Below are 20,691 nucleotides of genomic sequence, written 5' to 3'. Positions count from 1 at the left end.
ATAAAACAACAATTTTTCAATAGCGTTTTAATTATAATATAAGTAGCTTGGAGCTTAAATTTTCACCTTATTTTTAGGCGAAAAACAAATGAAGTATGAAATAATATTTTAGATAAGCTTTAAATAAGTTTAAAATTATGACGCAACTGATTCTGGAGTAGGTAATCGTCGTAGTAACGTATCTGTCATTTAAAAAAAAAAAAAATCGTTGCCCTCAATTAATTTAAAACCTTAGTTTAAAACACGTTTAAAACTATTTTAAAACATTTCTATTTTCTAATAATATCTACCCAGTTTTAAGCATAATGACTCCGTCGCAGACATTTTGTATTTCGTAATATTATATTTGTTAACACGTCATTGGCACATTTGTTTAAATATAAACGCCTTTATTTATTTGCAAATTAAATAATGTGAAACACAATTATTTAATTTTCAAAAGAATGTCTTTGTTATGTAAACTTAATAACTTATTAACAACGTGTTTTTATATTAATTACTATGAAGTATTATTGACACCTCCTTGGTACAATGGTTAATGGTAGACCGCCTCCTTGGTACCTACAATGGTTGACGCGTGAGCGTAGAACCGAGGGGTCCTGGGTTCAATTCCTGGTGGAGACGAAGAAAAAAAAATCTCTAGGTACTTGTCCTTAAAGAAAATCGATCAGTGAAACAGATGTATGCATAATGCATCTTCCCCTTACCACACGGGACTTCACTATTAAGTATTATTCGGTATTTTTTAATATTCAGTATGGCCTTTCCAGCTAAACTTCATGATAACAACGACCGCTCTGACAAGAGTGTTTCGACGAAAAAGAATGGCCTGAATTTTCTTTCTTTCAAAGTAAATGATTAAATATTATCATTTGTTACACATACTTTTAACAAAGCATGTAGATTTTAAGCTAATTTGATTAGATAAATTTCATCACGGCATTTTTCCCCTACTAAGATATACGACAAATTACTCGAATTTTTGTAAATCATAAACATATCATAATGTATTGTTCTATTCTACTTGAATCTTAATCTATAGGTATCTTATTAAAACTTCTTCAGATTTCACTTAATGCAAGAACTATTATGTAAATAGATCTTGAGGGTTGCGTGAACAGATTTGACATACACAGCGGTTTATAAAATCGATGTTCGCATCGTAGAATAAATCTATACTATCACTACATATAAAACAAAGTCGCTTTCTCTGTCCCTATGTCCCTTTGTATGCTTAAATCTTTAAAAATACGCAATGGATTTTGATGCGGTTTTTTAATAGATAAAGTAATTTAAGAGGAAGGTTTTAGTATATAATTTATTAGGTTTTAAACAAAGCGGGCGAAGCCGCGGGCTCTTAGCTAGTAGTATTATAAAGCTGAAGAGTTTGTTGGTTTGAACGCGATAATCATAAGATATAACTGGTCCCATTTGAAAAAAATATTTCAGTGTTAAATAGCCCATTTATCGAGGAAGGCTTATAGATTATCTATACTTAATATTATAAAGAGGAAAGGTTTGTATGTATGTATGTATGTATGGTTTTCACGCATAAACTACTGGACCGATTTTGATGAAATTTGGCACAGATAATCGGTAGACCCTGAGAAAGAACATAGGCTACCTTTTATTGATGTATTTTAGGTTATAGCTAGCTAATGCTGTCAGTCATTATTGGAGGTCGTTGTTGTGACAGTTAGAGTGACACTTCTAGTAATACATAATTATATATCATCACGCTAAGACCAACAGAAGCGGAGCCAAGCGGGTGAAACCGCGTAGCGCACCTAGTACATCTTAAGCAAACAGATTGCATCCAATTAAACCTACACAACAACCTAGTATTATATTATATTATCTATACAACAACTGAGTATTTCTTTGTTCTCTATTTGTTTTTAGATCATTATTCTTTGATAAGACGCATAGGACAACGATCATAGATTATTCGGTAATTTTAATTTTTGTGGACCCTAACTATCAGTATGTTTTACAATGTTATATGGCATTTAAAAATAAAATATTGTTGAAAATTTCTTGCTCCAATAGTGTCTCCTTTTGAATAACTATAGCGAAAAAATTATTCTGATAGATTGAAAAATAAAGAATTTTATTTGGTAAGTACATACGTAGTTCTTAACTTTTTCGTAACCTTGATTAACAAACAGGGTATTCCCATAAAGTCATAAAGCAGTATTATTTCCAGCATGGATAAATGATGGCACTAGCCCAAGCACTAGCCTATACTTATAGCGCTGTCATTTTTCCTCAATGGAATTAGACATAGTAAACTCAACCTCAAATATTTATTTATTCAAGAAGCATTTTTGATTCGTCATAACATATTTTAACATTTACCACCGATTCGGAAAGCAGTATTTTGTTAAAATTCAATAAAAATTATTATATTTCAGAAATAGAATGGATGTATTTAGAAAAGCGCTCCTCGTCTCGAGATGGTTTTGCGTAGCGCCTTTAAGTTCTGCACCAGGTCTTACTTACTCACGCTCTTTTTATATATACAGCATATCTATACTTTTGTCTTTGGGTATGTCAAATTTATAACTAAACTGTTGTAGGATCTTCTGTTTATGTGTATTCACCAAATAGTGTCACATTTCATATGATTCTTACCATTCAAATAAATGCAAAATAGTAAATGTAATGTGTTTGCTTGATTCGTGTTCTTTTCTTTCGAGTCACTTTGGAACGGACTCCATTTGTGACTGGAGATAGTTTGGTTGTAATATAGGTTACTATTAAAGTAATATAGGTTACTATTAACGACAGTGAAAGATCTCTATTTCTGTGGGAATAATTTTCCTTTGACACCCAGTGAAGATGTTAAATTCTCGGGAATTTGCTTGATTAGACAAAACTGGGCAATATTAATATACAACTAGGTCAAAATAAATTTGACCTTTGAAAAATATCGAGAAACAATCCGACTGAAGAATAGGACTGATTAATTATTAAAGGACAACAATAACTAATTAAACATGTTTAATATAAAATGTGAGACCGCCTCCTCGGTACAGTGGTTGACGCGTGAGCGAAACACCGAGGGGTCCTGGGTTCGATTCCCGGTGGAGACGAAGAAAAAAAAATGTCTTGGTCTGGTAGGACAAAGAAGGTTTATCACCTACGTGTCCATAAAGAAAATCGATCAGTGAAACAGATGTATAATGCATCTGCCCCTTAATCCACTAGGGGACATGGAACTTCACACTATAAAATGTGAAAGAAACAAATGAATTACCTATATTTACATATGATTTACATTAACAATCTTCTCCCCGTGATAAAAAGTTTATTTTGTAGATATTCTTCAATTGGCGAATATAGCTAACAACTGTATATATTTTTATAAAAGCAGAATAACAATAAATGATGCAAGCCGGAACCCTTACCTGATATTTTGGCTAATCGATTGCTCCATGTTGATATTCGTAAATTATGAAATATTTTCAACGTCAAGGCGCATAAAGCGTTGGATTAAATGTTTGAATTCATTACATAAGGTATTGTTCCCATTAATTTTAACACAACAGGGATATTTTGGAACGGGAAAACCTCTGATGTTTTTGTCCTATTATTATACAAAATTTCCGCCCGGGGCCTCGCCAGTGGTTTCAAAGAAAAACCCGCAAGATTCTCGTTCCTGTGGTATTTCAGGGATATAAAGTAGCCTATGCCTTATTCTGGGTCTTCAGCTACCTACATGACAAATTTAATTGTAATCACTTCAGTAGTAACTATTTGCGTGAAAGATATAAATTCTATTCAATCCATCTAGATGGATGTTTGTGACTCTTGGATAGATATCCATCTAGTAAAATTAATAGGATTTTCTGACATAGTTCGGTTTCCTGTTTGTACAACTTCATTAAAGTGTTAAACAAATAAATACAAATATATTTTTCAGATACTACCAAATGAAGCATTGAAACAGAAAATGCTGAATAACATTTGGATCTGTTTGATTTTAGTATTTATATTATATATTTGGACTTTGATGGAGGCTGTTGCGAAAAAACGAATAGAAAGTGATATAGGTATGTTAGGCTTATCAGGAGTTAATCTAAATGTTATAGTCAAATCCCGAAACACAATCTCTTCGCGGAAGGACTGGTTTATCTTAGATTTGGCAAAAGCCATCGGGCAATCCTCGAAATTCATTTGAATTTCACCCTTTGATCAGTCAAGTCAGCAGCAGTCTCGGGCATAGGTGATCCCAGCATAGGCATCGCACGCGCATAATACGCCCCAGCTAGACATTTATTCGGGCCTTGATAAAGTCCTTATGCCAGACCTGAGTTTTGTCCAGTTAAACCTAAGAGTGCCCGAGCTTCGGGGTTTGACTACAACATAAATACAATATGAATAAATAATATTATTTTATTTTGTTTCCAGTGTGGTTCAGCTTTATCATCTTAGCACACTGTTCCATGGTTGTTGTTATAACGTTTGCAAGTGTTCTTTATTCTTCAATTATATTATTGATAAACGGTGCACTTGTTTCCTTGAATGATGGACTTAGTGAATTATACCAAGGTTTCAGTATATTTTTAATTAATAGTTGTTTTTATAATATGAAAATAAGTTAATTTTTTTTTTATTACAGATAATGAAAATTACGGTGCTGTACTATACGATGATAATATGAAAAATATCGGTTTCCCTCATGATCTTTTCAAGCAAATACTTAAAAGAAAAGGTAAATTGGGTATTAAAAAAAACTTCGATTGAAAATTTTTATAAATTTTTAAGTTATTTATACAATAAATAAATACGATACTATTGGTTATTTATAAACACATTCCTCGCATATCACATCCTCGCACATTATTGTCGAAAAGCACCATAAATATATTTTTTTTTCAACAGAACAAGACGATAGAAGGAACCTAGAAGTTGCTATGCGGATGAATTCCTACACCAAATCCTATTTGACTATTTGTGATGCTGTCAAAAATATAAAAAAATATGATGGTGTTTCAATTTTGTCTCTGATTGCCTTGGCCACTGCTTCTTTTATATCTGCTGGTTATATAGAAATATTGATTATTTCCAAAAAGTGTAAGACAATTAGATATCTAAATATACATAGGTATCTAATCATCAATATCGGAAATCTTGTAATCAAATACGATCACTTCATCATTGTCCAAAACCATGTTACAAGTTATACACAATTTTTAACGGTTTCCACACACACGTTCGTTTAAATGTACTATTTTCTAAAATACTGGTTTTAGTTACAGAAAATATCAACATAGGTACCGCTTTATCTCAAGTTATATGGAGTTTCCTGCACATTTGCAGGGTGGTTATATTGATAGAACCTTGTCATCGAACTCATCACCAGGTAAAGTATCCCTGAACGAGATGTCTTAAAGCAGTATTAATTCTATTATGGGTAATAGACAGCGCTATATAGGTCGTCTAGCGTTATCGCCTTTTTACTCTGGAATAAATACTACTATAAGACGTCTATTATAAGATGGTAACAGTCCCAAAATACCTTTATAGAATGGGTAAGTAAAATGCATCGGGTCACGAGTTGGAATCAGTCAAAGCTCTTTTTGACATTATTTTATTAGGTACACTTGTATGTTACCTACATACAAACATACAAGTCCGAGTCCCGACTCTTTTATTCAAATTTGACTCATTTTAAAAGGAAAGATTTAATTCAAACTTTGTACAATTATCAAGGATCGGTTTAAATTATATTTATTATTATTTGTCTAAAGATATTTATTTTTTTTATTTTTCCCATTAGTTTCACAGAACTGGCGAAATAATAGATCGTATTAGGCTTCGATGGAGTGATTACGATTCAGTAATGCACGAGCTGGAGCTTTTCAAATTGGTAGTCAAACTTAATAGAGTTATGTATTCACCAATTAATTTATTCATTCTAAATAGGCTTCTTATATTCAAGGTACGTAAATTAATTATTTTGCAGTCTACCCGGCAAACTTAGTTCTGCCAGGATTTACTTACTCGCTGACCCGGCAAACTTAGTTCTGCCAGGATAATTTTATTACTTATCTTATATATAAAAATGAATCGCAAAATGTGTTGGTAAGCGCATAACTCGAGAACGGCTGAACCGATTTCGATAATTCTTTTTTTATTATATTCCTTGAAGTACGAGGATGGTTTTTACGTAGAGGAAACGTAAATATGTACCACGGGCGAAGCCGGGGCGGACCGCTAGTAGCATATAAAAACAAAATTGTTTGCGAAATATGCTCAGCCATTATTAGGTACATAGTACAAAGACGTGACGTTTAGACTTCGATCTTTGAACCTACACAGGCGATTTTGATGAGGTTTTTTTAATAGATAAAATGATTCAAAAGCAAGGTTTTATGTTTTTTTTGCAGTTAGTATGTCTATAAGAATCTTCAAAAAGTTAACTTTCTGGTATTAGTAGATTCTTAACAAGTGATAACTGCGTTAAAAACAACCGACTTCAAACTTGCACTTGCAACATTTACAAATACAGACAAAAATGCTCATAAAGTAAAAACTACTGGGCCTATCCGAATAAAATTTTTATGGGACCAATTCGACACCATCCTGCATCGAACAAAAAAAGAATCACGTAAATCAGTTCAGAAACCTCGGAGTAATCGGTGTACATACATAAAAAAAAACATACCGGCCGAATTGATAACCTCCTCCTTTTTTTTGAAGCCGGTTAAAAATATAAATACGTTACATATTCTCAGTTTCAATTCAACCTAAAATTTTAAAGTAATTCAGGAGATAGTCAGCCAATTTATGATGTCGTTGCAGTCAATATTACAACTTAAAGACTCCAGGAAATGGACTAGAATTTGATAACATGTTTAAAAAACATGTATTGAGAATTTTTTAATTCTTTCATTTAAAAAGTTTTTTTTTGCAATTGATGATAATACTAACCTATAGATTGTCATTTCAGTATAATAATAATGTAATTTTTTTTAGGTTTTAGGGTGCTCTATAACCTATTTAATTATAATTATTCAATTGAATCATTTATAATTGCGATTCCTGAATTGAAAATTGAATTGAATATCGTGTAAGAAGAGTGACTTCATATTTGGATCAAATTTGTAAAAGAAGAAATGAGATACCTAATATTTATCGCACAATACATCAAATTAAAATTCTGATTTGGACTTTGAAAAGTAGGATTAGCACATTAAAACAAGAATTACCAGATAACATTCCTACAGAATTATTGTACTAATAAAGTACTAATAAAGTACTAATAAAGTGCTTATACAAATTTTTGATGTTTATGTGAGCTTTAACATTTTCTCTGTAATATTGATTGTTGTTTTGTGTGAAAAAAGCAAATAAAATAATGCTGTGTGTGTACGGTTTTTTTTTATTTAACCTATAATATCTACCTAGAATACAGATAGTATAGAATATATTTATCACCATAAAATAATTTTTAGTTGAGGTGTCCGACCTGAGAAAATAATAATTATACACTCATGCCTGTGCTCATGCCGCTATTGAACATTTAGGCTGAATTATTTTTGATTACTTTGAAACTATTAATTTTTGTTATACAAACAGTTGCATGGAATTATCATTATACATTCTTCAGATTTATTATGCGTAGTCGAAGGAGTGTATAGTTATTTCATGAAGACGAGACACATTGGAGAGGAGAAAATATTTGATTCAATTAACAAATGTACTATTAATCGGTTTATTATAATGTTTCGTATTCAGTGCTGGATACAATACATTAATAAACTCGAGAAGATAATTTTACAGTCAATTATTTTAACGTCCATTAACGTGACTGAAATTTAATACTTCTTTGTGCTATATAAGGTCTTTATGTTATGAACCAATTGAAATATAGATAGTATTAATAAGGCTATTTAAAATATTTTTGTATGCCTGCGAAAAAATAATATTGATTTTTAATGAGAAAATTTTGCTTACGTCCTTGTCTGATTCACATAATTGTAGGAATATATTTTCACAGGCCTCATCATTTTAGATATTTGTCACAGAAACGCACAGGAGGTCAATGTTTTATATGTGTATTTAATACATAACATGATTTCCAAAAATTGGATCTTCTTTTTTATTATCTAGGTACTGCTCTTCGTCACAAATACTCGACACTTGTATCACTGTGAGTCTTTTGTGTTTTAATTGTCTCTGAAAAAATCTTTTCTCCCAGTGAGGGCTTCTTTTCTGCGTGTGTGTCCCATCTGGAGCTACGAAGGGACTGTCTGGGTCACTATGGATTAACTTTTTATGAAAAAACCCATTGTCACCCAAACAATCATACGCTCTCCAAAAGTCTGTATGTATGCCAAGATTTCTGCAGACCTTATGTTATCGGGACACACCTCCATCCGCAAGCCTTTACTGCAATCTCCGATAAGGCCAAGTGATAAAGCTCACTTGGCCAAATGTGTCAAAGACAAACATTTAGAATATTCATCATCATCATCATTACTTATTAATAGTTCTTGTAACCAAAGTTTGATGGGGATGGATTGGATGGGATCTCTTCACGCTCTTGCTCCTCAACGAATGCTATACATTGCTCTCGCGTACCCAATTCCTGCAGAAGTTCCAGACACTTCACTACAATATAGAGACCGTTTAAATAAGTAAACCCTCTACGTCTTAACTAAAATCATGAGGCCTACGTCCAGCAGTCGTCGATGGTAGTTGGTTGTCGCACGCATCAAGTATTATGTTTTAATATGTCACGAAAAGTCACAGTCAAATCATATTTAAAGTACCTATGTTTCAATCTGCTGTTTAATCTTTGTGAAATTGTTTAATACTTAAACGTACAATGTTCTTTAATTAACCTTTTATAAAATAAGTCCCTTGGTTGTTATTATCATCGTCAATTGATAGGCTTAACTTTAGATTTATTTTTATAGATCACACCATATTTTAGTTGTTCTTTACCTTTCATCGATTCAATGGCAATTGGATTGACCTCTGTTAGATAACTCACTATGTTCTTATCAAACAATATTTTATAGATTTTGATTTCCACGTTGACATACTCAATAGCTAGTGTACAATTTCAAGATATTATGTTTTGAATGAAACACTTTAATTAAGTCAAAACTGATGAAAAGTGATGATGAAAATATTATAATAAATATTTCTAAATAAAACATGTTTTCTATATTATTCTCTCGTAGTATTTGAGACAATATCTACAAGAGTTTTTCTTGCTATTTTCCCTGTAGCAGTAATTGGAAATTCCTTGAAAAACGCAACACCTCCGCGCAGTTCCTTATTCACTGATAATTTTTCTGTAAATAAAAATAAAATAGTGTTGTGATCAAATTCTTTTCAATCTGGGATGAAGAACTAGAATAAGGTAAGTACCCAACTTAAGAAACAAAAAGATTTCTGCAGAACTCATAATTCTCTCGATCTAGAATCTGGATGAGCATTGAGCATCTATATTTTTATATAATCTGGATAATTATAGATGGCAGGATTGTGAAAAGCGATCAGTATGAAGTCTATGAGTAAATAAAAAGTAAATCATCTCAACCGTGATTTTTCCTCAGCACAGAGCACGCTTAACAATAGCATCAACTTAAACTGACCATCCGTTCAAAACTTGGCATTGGCAGAATCCGTCCTCACTGGGATCGGGAGGTGCTATTTGAAAAAAGAAGAAGAAGAAGAAGACAGAAAAAAATATAATACATGCGTACCAATAACAAGATCTTTTATTTCCTGTGCAGTTACGCATGACCGATCTTCGCGTATAACACACGCTGTTGGTCTTTCTCCATCTTCTGGATGAGTAATACCAACCACACAAACGTCTTTAACTCCTTCATGAGTACGTATTACATCCTCTATTTGTCCAGGAAATACCTATACAGGGTGTCCCACTGTTGGTATACTAAGCTCAAAGGAGGTTATAGTTTTGCATATGCTGAGTTCGTAAAAAATACTTATAAAATTCCAGACACATTTTTTTTTCAAATAGTTGAATTCTAAAAATTCTATGTGTACACCAATAACAAACAACCCGCCCAACTTTACCACCAGCACGTGAGCTATCGTTTAAGATTATGTTTTCATAGACAAAATGCTCAAATTAGCGAAGCGGTATATGCCGGCTGCGCGAAGCTAGAGAAGAAAACATGGATTTTCAGGAAAAATTCAGCAAACAATTTTTGACGTAATTTTGTTGTTTAAGTATTTTTGACGTGATCGGTGTATGCTAAACTACAAGTATCTTCGCGCTTAGTATACCAATAGTGGGACACCCTGTATACAAATTATTTCATTAATTTTATATTATTTTATGTTTTGCTCCAATGTGTTTTTGTAAATGTCTATTAACTTTATAGCGTACAACAATATTGGATTTTAACTTTCCTATATTTCTGAACAAGTTCAATTTTTATAATTCAACTAGCTACTCCGCGTGGTTTCGCCCCCGTGGCTCCACTCCTGTTGGTCGTAGCGTGATAATATATAGCCTATAGCCTTCCTCGATAAATGAGCTATCTAACACCGAAAGAATTCTTCAAATCGGACCAGTAGTTCTCGAGATTAGCGCGTTCAAACAAACAAACAAACAAACTCTTCAGCTTTATAATATTAGTATAGATGGGGATCATTAAATATATATTTCTGATATTTTGGCAATGTTGGACCTGAAACTTAATTAACCTATTTTGTGTAAAATGTAACTTACTGAACAACCTTTCCATTTAATGATTGTTTTAATTCTATTGCCGAAATAATAAAAGCCATTTTCATCTCTGTAGTACAGATCACCTGTTTTGAAATACCCATCTTTAGAAAAAACTTTCTGCGTTTCTTCGGGATCATTGTAGTATTCCTGTAATTTCTGCTATTAATTATATTTCTGGTAATAAATATCTATTTTTTTGATTTAACTATGAAAATTATCATCATAGGAGGCTTGTGTCTCAGCAGTGAGAAGTGAGAACGTATATGGGCTGATGATGATGAATCTAACTACGGACAATAAATTACAGTAATATTTTTTGGTATTGTATTATTTTGATGATTTTGACAGCGATAGATATAATTAAAATAGCTTCATAAGACCTTGAGGCATGGTCCTCTAATCCACATTTCTCCAAGTACGTTGGGTTCCGTTACTTCATTCCCCGATTCGGGATCTACTAGCTAAAAACAAAGGAATGAATCATATTAAAAAAAGTAAAAAAAAGTCATCACTCGATGCTTGCCACAAAAAAAAATTACATTTTTTATTTATTCACAAACAGCCGGAACCAGAATATACATTATACATTTCTATGGTAGGTAAGTATGTACATATATGTATAAATTTTATTGATAAGTCACATAATCGTTAAATCGTTTTAATACTAGATTATTAAAAAAAAATGAAAACTTGATTAAAATTATCTAACTAGCATAAAGAGTTCATTGTGTAAAGGTAAATCATACAAAACCAAATCAAAAACTATTCAATATCAAAATATTTCAAAATCATTTATTACTTTATGACTAAAACATGGCAGTAAGGATTTTCCACAGCTACCAAGTGGGCACCCCTCAGTATAGTTGAAGATATGTCCAACGGTTTCTGTTTGCCCTACATTTTCAAATAGTCCTGAATCTTCTCTCATACAATTCTAAAAAGATAATAAAAATTGTATAGTGTTTGTGAGTAATTAGTATCTCATCTTTTGACAATCATTATGCATCCAATGCAGTTTATTGTTTGTAATTATTATTCAGCTTTTGAATGATATAAGCATAAGGTATAGACCTTATGCTTATATCATTCAAAAGCATTCCCTTTTTTTCTAATCAAAGTTTAATGTGATCGGTAAAAAAATAGGATTTGTTTATATTTAGAACTAGCGGTCCGCCCCGGCTTCGCCCGTGGTACATATTTACGTTTTCTCTACATAAAAACCATCCTCGTACTTCAAGGAATATAATAAAAAAAGAATTATCGAAATCGGTCCACCCGTTCTCGAGTTATGCGCTTACCAACACATTTTGAGATTCATTTTTATATATAAGATTAGTCCTACTTACCTTTACTTCCAAAAACAATTTATCGTTTATTTTTTCCCCAACTCCTGCGATTACGCCGAAACAAGTGAGATCAACTTGGTCTTTCCTTTTAATTACCTCTGCCAATATGTGGGGATTTAGATGAGTAGATATCGGCTGAAATTAAAATAATTGTTTAGTTCATATTTTAATGCATCGACATCAACATCTCTACTAAATTTATTTTTGGATTCACAAATTGCTAGGAGTTCGAAAATTTCATGAAAAATACGTGATGAAAATATAGAAGAAACAATATAAAAGATAGACATACCTTATATTTATTGATCATGTTAATAATAACATCTATATCATCGGGAATTGAACTTTGAAGTTTGCACTGTCCCAGAAGAGGTAATGAAATTAATGTAACGTAATTTCCTATTACATTTACTGGTGATAATTGTAACGAATTTGTTCCCCTTCTAAAAGAAAAGCATATTAATATAAATTACATATAGTTCATAGAAAATGTATTGTTAGATGTATTTTGGTATTTATAAACGAGAGTTATCTCTCTATAAGAACTATTCTCGTAGGAATATTATAAAAAAAGAATTAACGAAAATCGGTCTAGCCGATCTCGAGTTTTGCGCTTAGCAATACATTTCTATCTTAACGATTAATTTTTAGCATATAGATAGTGTTACTAAATTGGCTAATTTATAAAGTTCGGAAAGCAGTTCAACGTCTTAACGATGAACTGCTTTCTGAACCAATACAATACAATTTACCAACGTAAATGGTAAAGTCATGTTATGAAGATTGAAAAGTGCTTCTAGAAGACGTTTATTTAAAAAAAGAAATGTTGGAATTTGAGTTTAAAAATAAATAAAACGTTATTTTACTCACATGATGTCCATTATATCAAAATATTTGCTAATATCATGTATAATTTTTGTATATATAGGCGTTTGTGTGAAAGCAACAGCCTTTGCTTTACCAGTGCTTCCACTTGTACATATAAGAAATTGGCAAGTGTTGTCTGGATCGATATCTGCAATCCTATAAATTCAGGAACCAAAATGGAAAAAATAAAGAAGATAAATATTAAATATATAAACACTCTAATAGTCGTTTCAAACAAGGTTTATCCGATTATGAAAAAATAGCAGTTGCAGTTTTAAGATCTTGCTTTGCCAAAGTGATAAAAATTCTTACTTAAACTTTTCTTCTGCTTCATCGTCGTCATATTTTTTAATGAATTCTGAGCATGCTTTGTATCCATGTCCAAATGCAACAATTTTTGTGTTCAATTTCAAGTCTTCTTTCACTTTCTTATACGTGTCAAAGAAGTTTCTTTCACAAAACGCTATTTTTGGTTTCGTTATAGCGAAAAGATCTTTAATCTCATCTGTAAATGTAAAATAAGCCCGATATAAATACTGAACTTTGAATCAAATTCACATACCTTCATACATACCACTTGCTAAAAAAATAGAGTTGTCATAATAATTTACTTACGATATTTATAATATGGAGACACACCAACACTAATCATACCATTCAAAATGGCGCTATAGATGGGTATACTCATATCCAAATGATTCCATCCGCCAACTGCTACCACGTCACCAACCTTTAGACCAAAGTTACGAAGGCATTTGGCCAATTTAATAGAACGGCTTAGAACCGAGCCAAATGTCTCTGCTTCTCCTGTTCCTCCATCAATCTACAATATATTATGGTTAGGGAGCCAGGTGCAAATTTGGTTAACTATTTCCTCTCAAGAGATAATTCGTCAGACGCATGAGAGTATAGTATTATAAAGCCTCGTGAACGTCAGCTGGCGCTCGGTTGGGGGGGTGAGCGGTTGTAGCCTCCCACGCACATAGGAAAAAAAATACATTAATTCATTCATTTCCTCTCAGCTAAAAATTTGTCAAATTGTAGCTAACCCAATATCTCAACGAAAAAAAATAGTCAGCTGGTTACAACATGGTGTATTATACGTCAGCTGGTGTCTCGAACATGAAAGTTAAATTTAAAGAAAAATTTATTTTCCGTTATTTCCTCTCAAACAAAAATTTACCTGATGATAGCTTATATGTAACTGTGGATAAATATATATGTCAGCTGGCTGTATCTTGGTGGAAAAACCGTCAGCTGATACGGGAGGCTACAACCGCTCTTCCCCCCAACCGAGCTCCAGCTGACGTTCACGAGGCATCATAATACTATATTTTGATGCATTTTACTAATTACCGCTTGAGAGGAACTTGGTCATAAAATCTGCTGCTGGCTCCCGGACCATTATAATGTTTTGGAAACAGAAATAATGTAATTGGTATTATTGAAGGAAGGAAGGAAGTTTATTTCATCGAATAGTTGGTGGAAGGGAGAGAAAACGTAGAACATTTCATCTAAATATCCGAATTTAATGAATAGGGAATATGCATAAAATTTGAAATGGCCTAAAATATTTTTTCTCGAATGCTTTTTATCGTAATATTATAATGAAAAGGTTTTTTTTTATTTACTTATTATTTAAACCCCTAAAATAATATTCAAAAAGTGCAAAATAAGGGAGCAAAATTCAAACTTCCAAAATGCGCCACCACTGGTCGAACGAAATGTGACGTCATCTGACAAGACATTGTATTCTATGTCTGTGATTGTATTCATCACTTCACAGTAACGTGAACACTAAGGTGAACACCCACTGGACGTGTCATGTGACGTCACGCAAAGCGCGCGCGATATGGCGGCGTTTGAACTGCTTAAATTTTTTAAAAGCTTTAAATTTTATTTTTAAAAATATCTGAGTGAGTATCTGAATGAGTATTTTGAAGCCCATTAATATTTTTTTCTACGTTATAAAATAGTAAACTATTAATTTAAGACAAAAAAGAAAAACATGAATATTCCCCATTATGTACATACATTAATATCGATATTATACAATATTAGTAACTAGCAGACTTCGTTATTGTAGATAATAATTAATAATTCAATATTTTACAAAATTTGTACTGTTGAAGCCTTAGGTTGAAGCTTATGAGTCTCGGGTCGGATCTAGTGAATAACTTTGTATAATTATGATCACATAAAGATATATCTCATATAACAATAATCCTATTCTTATTTAAAAAAAAACCCTAAATTTACACGAATTAAAATTGGTAAGTAGATCTATAAAATGTACTAACCTGACAAAGCAAATCAGAATGCTGTTGCATCTTTTTCATCAAAACATGGCCGAGGTGAAAATCTGGTCTTAGAGCGTTTTCAAACATTTTGAAATTGAAGAACCTTCGTTTGAAGAACTTTATTTATTAAACTTAATATAAACGTGTCTATGAAATTAACTGAAACTTGAATAACGAGTACCTATAACTAATTGGGTTCAATATAAGAGTAATTTAGATAAAATAAACAGTAAAGTGAACAATTAAGAAAGTTTATTACGTTCTTAGTTTTAAATAATTTATAGATTTTGGTTGGAATTAACTATTAAGATATAGATAAGAAAATGTTTTAAGAATTATGAACCCACTTTACGGGTTTTCTTGCTTTTTTTTCCGTTATCCTGCAAAGGTACCTATTATTCATTGAAAGATAAGTTTTTAACCGACTTCAAAAAAAGGAGGAGGTTATCAATTCGGCTGGTACATATATTATATATTTTTTTATGTATATGTACACCGATTACGCCGAGGTTTCTGAACCGATTTACATGATTCTTTTTTTGTTTGATGCGGAATGGTTTCGAATTGGTCCCATAAAAATTTGATTCGGTTCAGTCTTTTTTGTCTGATCTCGATGACTTAATTGAAAATCTAGCAAGTAACTTTAATTCAATTCCCGGTTACCGATTGAGCTGAAATTTTGTATACCTACATAATATGTAAATTGGATAGCGATGAAAAATTATCAGAACAGAGTTGATTTGATGATGAAATCGAGAGGTGAAATAGGAACTCAGTAATTAATTGACTCAACTTTATCTAGTTTGGGCTCGTTTGATTCGCGATGAAAAATACACTAAAAACTACTACTTATTATTTAGTTGTGCTATTTACTAAATAGGTTTGAAGTCAGTGCCAGCACTAAGCAATTATATAGTATCAAACCCGTGTAAACCGGGCATTATGAAATCAAAACTACTACTACATAAGTTTTACATTGGTTTGGCACCGACATCCAACCTATTTAGTAAATAGCACAACTAAATAATAAGTAGTAATTAATAATATCAAATCTTTTAAAGTGAAACTTTTATTACATCGTCTCAAACTTTTTGGTCTGTGTAGCGCATGTCGCGTGACGGTCCTACTTCTACCTCTTCGTTTACTATTCCATTTTTGAAGTCGGTTTTTTGTAACGTAGTTATTTTTATTTATTGCTTTTACATTTGAAACGTTTTTACATAAATGTACATTCATTTATGTAAAAACGTGAATCACACAGTTCTATCATTTAAACAAAGCACACATTATTAAGTAGTTAAATTAAAATAAAACACAATATCGTAAAGACGAAAAATGCTTTTATTTAAAAAGTAGGCGTGACTACCACGTGCTATAATATGTATCTTATTGAACTTATGTTAGCAGAAGCATAGAATATTATACTCTAACGCGAAGAGAAGCGACACTTGAGCATGTGTAATCGTAAAATCGCTTGCGGCTATGTGTGCGTGTCTGAAGAGCCGCGGGGACTTAGCGCGGCGCGCAGGGCGTTAGTCCGTTTTCTTATGGGAAAAGGTATACATTTTTGAGTAAAGCAATGCCATTTGGTACGAATGTTGTACTCGTCCACCTAAGCCCAAATCGCCCGGTAGCCAGTCTTTACTCCCCTGCAGAAAGGAGGGAGGGGGGTTATAGAACAGAGCGCCCGGCGCTCCGAAAAAAAATTCTGGCGGCTAAATTTGGACCTTTGAGTCGAGTTTGGTGTCGTTATCAGGTAACTAGATGATGCCCGATTCATTTTCCATACCAGATTTTTAGGGTTCCATAGCAAAATATGTCAAAATCTTTAAAATAATAAACTTTTAGTAGTGACAAAATCCAAACAAACCAGTATAGTTTTATATTTTTGTATCAAACTTGGTTTATAAAAAATATTGTCTGAAAGGCCGTTTAATGCAGATTATAAAAACATTAAGTAACATGTAACATATATTCTATCACTTTAAATGTAAAAAAAAATATATAAAGTACAGAAACGTACGACAGCGCAGCGTAGGGGACGGCTAATAGACCCGAAAAAGAAGCAATACTAACAAAAAAAAAACAGCCAAGTGCGAGTCTGACTCACTAATCGAATGTTTCGTACTTATTTGTCATATACCATGTTAACTGGTCTGGTAGGACCTGTATATCTGATACTCACAAATTTTCGTCTTTATAATATTAGTGTGATTTTTAATCATCTTTAAATTATAAATGAAGTCAGGTAATATTGTTAAAAATAAAGATACATAATAATAGAACGTTTTTGTAATAATAATAATGACATAACCACCTCCCCAATTACATAATTCTGTACATTTGAGCTGGCGTTTAAAACACTTTAATCTGGAACTGCAAGATTTCACGCACCGATATCTTATTAATTCAAAGCTTCTTTTCTTTTTATTTCAGACGGACAAGGAATATTCAGATTTTTTTGTAGGTCCCCAAATATACACAGCCTGTAAAACTGCCCTTAAGGTGTGTTGTTTAAAGGCAGCTTCTATGGGTGGCAAATTTTCGATTTCCCTTCTTTTTTATATTAAAAATTGTTTGCGACCCTCATTTACTGTCTCAGCGTTGTATGATTTGAAAAATATAAGTACATTTATAATACTTATAAAAAATATAAGTTCGGGATAAGAATATCTTTAAAATATCGTGACTGTCCTTACCTATCATGCATTGTAATCACAAACTTTTCAATTTCACTGTGTGCCACTGTAAAGTGCTACAAACCCTCGGCCTCGTGTGGCTTTAGGATATGCCTTCCATGTCTGAAATGCAGTTTATTTGCGTCTTGCATCTAATAGGAGTTTGTATAACATCTGGTAAAATAATGGAATAAGGGCAAAACATGTGTAATTTGTGGACCAACAAGAAAACCATTTCTTAAGTATTATTTGTCAAGAAATTAATAGTCTAAAGTCAAACTTAAACATTTATTTATTTAATTAAAGTTCTTGTAAAAGCAATTTTGAATCGTCATAACTCATAACATTTTTTTAACATTTATCACCGATTCGGAAAGCAGTAAGTATGGAGAAGAAAAGAAACTTTTTATTTGCTCTTTTAAATCATATCATAAGGTACAATTTAATTTTACATAGATGATGATGAGACTGATTTCAGCCTATATGAAACTACATAACACATTACAATATAGTAATCTGTAACTACTAATAAGTCCATTATTTAAACATGAAGCTAGCAGTGTTACATGCAGATATTTATGATTTCATCCTGTGCCATCATTTTTATCCATAGTCTTTTAGACCTTCTAGCTTTGGTACACACGATATAATGATATAGTAGCCAAAAAAATGTTAAGAACAGTCGACACAAATAGCTAGTACAGAATATCATATTGTGTTCTAACTTCTAAAGCTAGAAGGTCTAAAATAACTATGAGAACATAATAGAAGGGAAATCGAAAATTTGCCACCCATAGAAGCTGCCCTTAAACAACACACCTTAAGGGCAGTTTTACAGGCTGTGTGTATTTGGGGGCCTACAAAAAAATCTCTATATTCCTTGCCCGTCTGAAATAAAAAGAAAAGAAAAACTTTGAATTAATAAGAAGTCGGTGCGTGAAATCTTGCAGTTCCAGATTGAAGTGTATTAAACGCCAGCTCAAATGTACCAAATTATGTAATTGTGGAGGTGGTTGTCATTATTATTACTACAAAATCGTTCTATTATTATATATCTTTATTTTTAACAATATTACCTGACTTCATTTATAATTTAAAGATGATTAAAAATCACACTAATATTATAAAGACGAAAATTTGTGAGTATCAGATATACAGGTCCTACCAGACCAGTTAACATGGTATATGACAAATAAGTACGAAACATTCGATTAGTGAGTCAGACTCGCACTTGGCTGTTTTTTTATGTTAGTATTACTTCTTTTTCGGGTCTATTAGCCGTCCCCTACGCTGCGCTGTCGTACGTTTCTGTACTTTATATATTTTTTTTTACATTTCAAATGATAGAATATATGTTACATGTTAATGTTTTTATAATCTGCATTAAACGGCCTTTCAGACAATATTTTTTATAAACCAAGTTTGATACAAAAATATAAAACTATACTGGTTTGTTTGGATTTTGTCACTACTAAAACTTTATTATTTTAAGGATTGTGACATATTTTGCTATGGAACCCTAAAAATCTGGTATGGAGAATGAATCGAGCATCATCTAGTTACCTGATAACGACACCAAACTCGACTAAAAGGTCCAAATTTAGCCGCCAGAATTTTTTTTCGGAGCGCCGGGCGCTCTGTTGTTTAACCCCCCCTCCCTCCCTCCTGCAGGGGAGTAATGTCTGGCTACCGGGCGATTTGGGCTTAGGTGGACGAGTACAACATTCCTACCAAATGGCATTGCTTTACTCAAAAATGTATACCTTTCCATACAAGCATGCCCATAAGAAAACGGACTACGTGGAGCGCGCACACCACAAAGCAGATACAAAGAAGATTTGCTGTAGGTAATGTTGCCTTGATGCCATCAGTGACGTCACAGATTCTAGTTCAAGCTATTCAAGCGATTCTTCTCTATTCTTGTGTAAATACTAAAGTAAGTATATTGTATTTCCACAATTTAATTATTTTAACTATTGAAGTTATTTTTGTAGAATTTTCCTTACATTTGAAACTGGAGAGCGACAACAGTATAAGTAATTATGACGCCAGCTATCTGTAAATAAATTTATTTAAAATAAATTCAATTATACAGTAAAAATATAAAAATAGAACACACCCACACGCTTCGCGTTGTTCGGCGTGCAATATTATAATTATTAATTATTATGAAGTAGATACAAGCTGTCCGTCCCGGTTTTGCCTGTGGTACCCTGTCGAAGATTGGTCGTACCAACTCAGAAACCTTCGTGGGCTCATGCACAAAACTTTGCAGAAGACTACACACATGACTAAAACGTTACGATTATGTATAATGACATACAGACAAACATTTATCTTGAGTGAATGAATGAAGAATGAATGAATGAATGAAAATATAAATATTTATTTTTATATATAGAGGGATAGTACCGTAGTAATCAAAGACCTCGTCAATGTGAATAGCCCAAGCGGTGCAAATTCTTCCTTTACTAATAGTAGACTTCTCATAAACATCCACACAGTTACAGGCATTGGTTTTCCTGTTTCCTTTCCTTGGTATGCCAGTTGGCTGAGAAGATTCTTTGTGATTTCCACCTGCAATATGTATAGTTACACATAGCACAAACTTCTCAAAAAGAGTAATATCTAATAACTATTAATATTAGCTGCTCGTGTAAGCTTTTGTGTCCTGATCCTTTAGATTTTATTTTATATTTTTAACGGACGTATTTAATTCAAAACTTGTACTCTACATCTCCATGAACGATTGGTGACAATACAATAATTTCAGG

At 32.4% G+C, this 20,691-nt stretch overlaps 1 protein-coding gene across 1 annotated transcript; it reads right to left on the bottom strand.

Annotated features, from left to right (window-relative positions):
- Nucleotides 1-8,942: 8,942 nt before the first annotated feature.
- Nucleotides 8,943-15,373, bottom strand: LOC149899259 (luciferin 4-monooxygenase-like). The gene is made up of 11 exons (XM_090114499.1): nt 15,240-15,373; nt 13,555-13,762; nt 13,252-13,444; nt 12,943-13,095; nt 12,365-12,515; nt 12,073-12,207; nt 11,526-11,660; nt 11,107-11,187; nt 10,727-10,873; nt 9,729-9,894; nt 8,943-9,314 (listed from the first exon to the last, which is right to left on the bottom strand). Exons 1-11 carry the CDS (start codon nt 15,324-15,326, stop codon nt 9,187-9,189), a joined length of 1,584 nt encoding a protein of 527 aa, XP_089970625.1. The 5' UTR covers nt 15,327-15,373; the 3' UTR covers nt 8,943-9,186.
- Between the last annotated feature and the right edge of the window lie 5,318 nt (nt 15,374-20,691).

Source organism: Colias eurytheme, chromosome 21 (assembly GCF_061535395.1).
Source record: "Colias eurytheme isolate Ceu_HAF_F1 chromosome 21, ilColEury1 Martin Lab GWU primary, whole genome shotgun sequence".
Classification (NCBI taxonomy): domain Eukaryota; kingdom Metazoa; phylum Arthropoda; class Insecta; order Lepidoptera; family Pieridae; genus Colias; species Colias eurytheme.
Note: the sequence above shows the minus strand (reverse complement) of the source record. Positions and strands in the feature narration are given on the sequence as shown.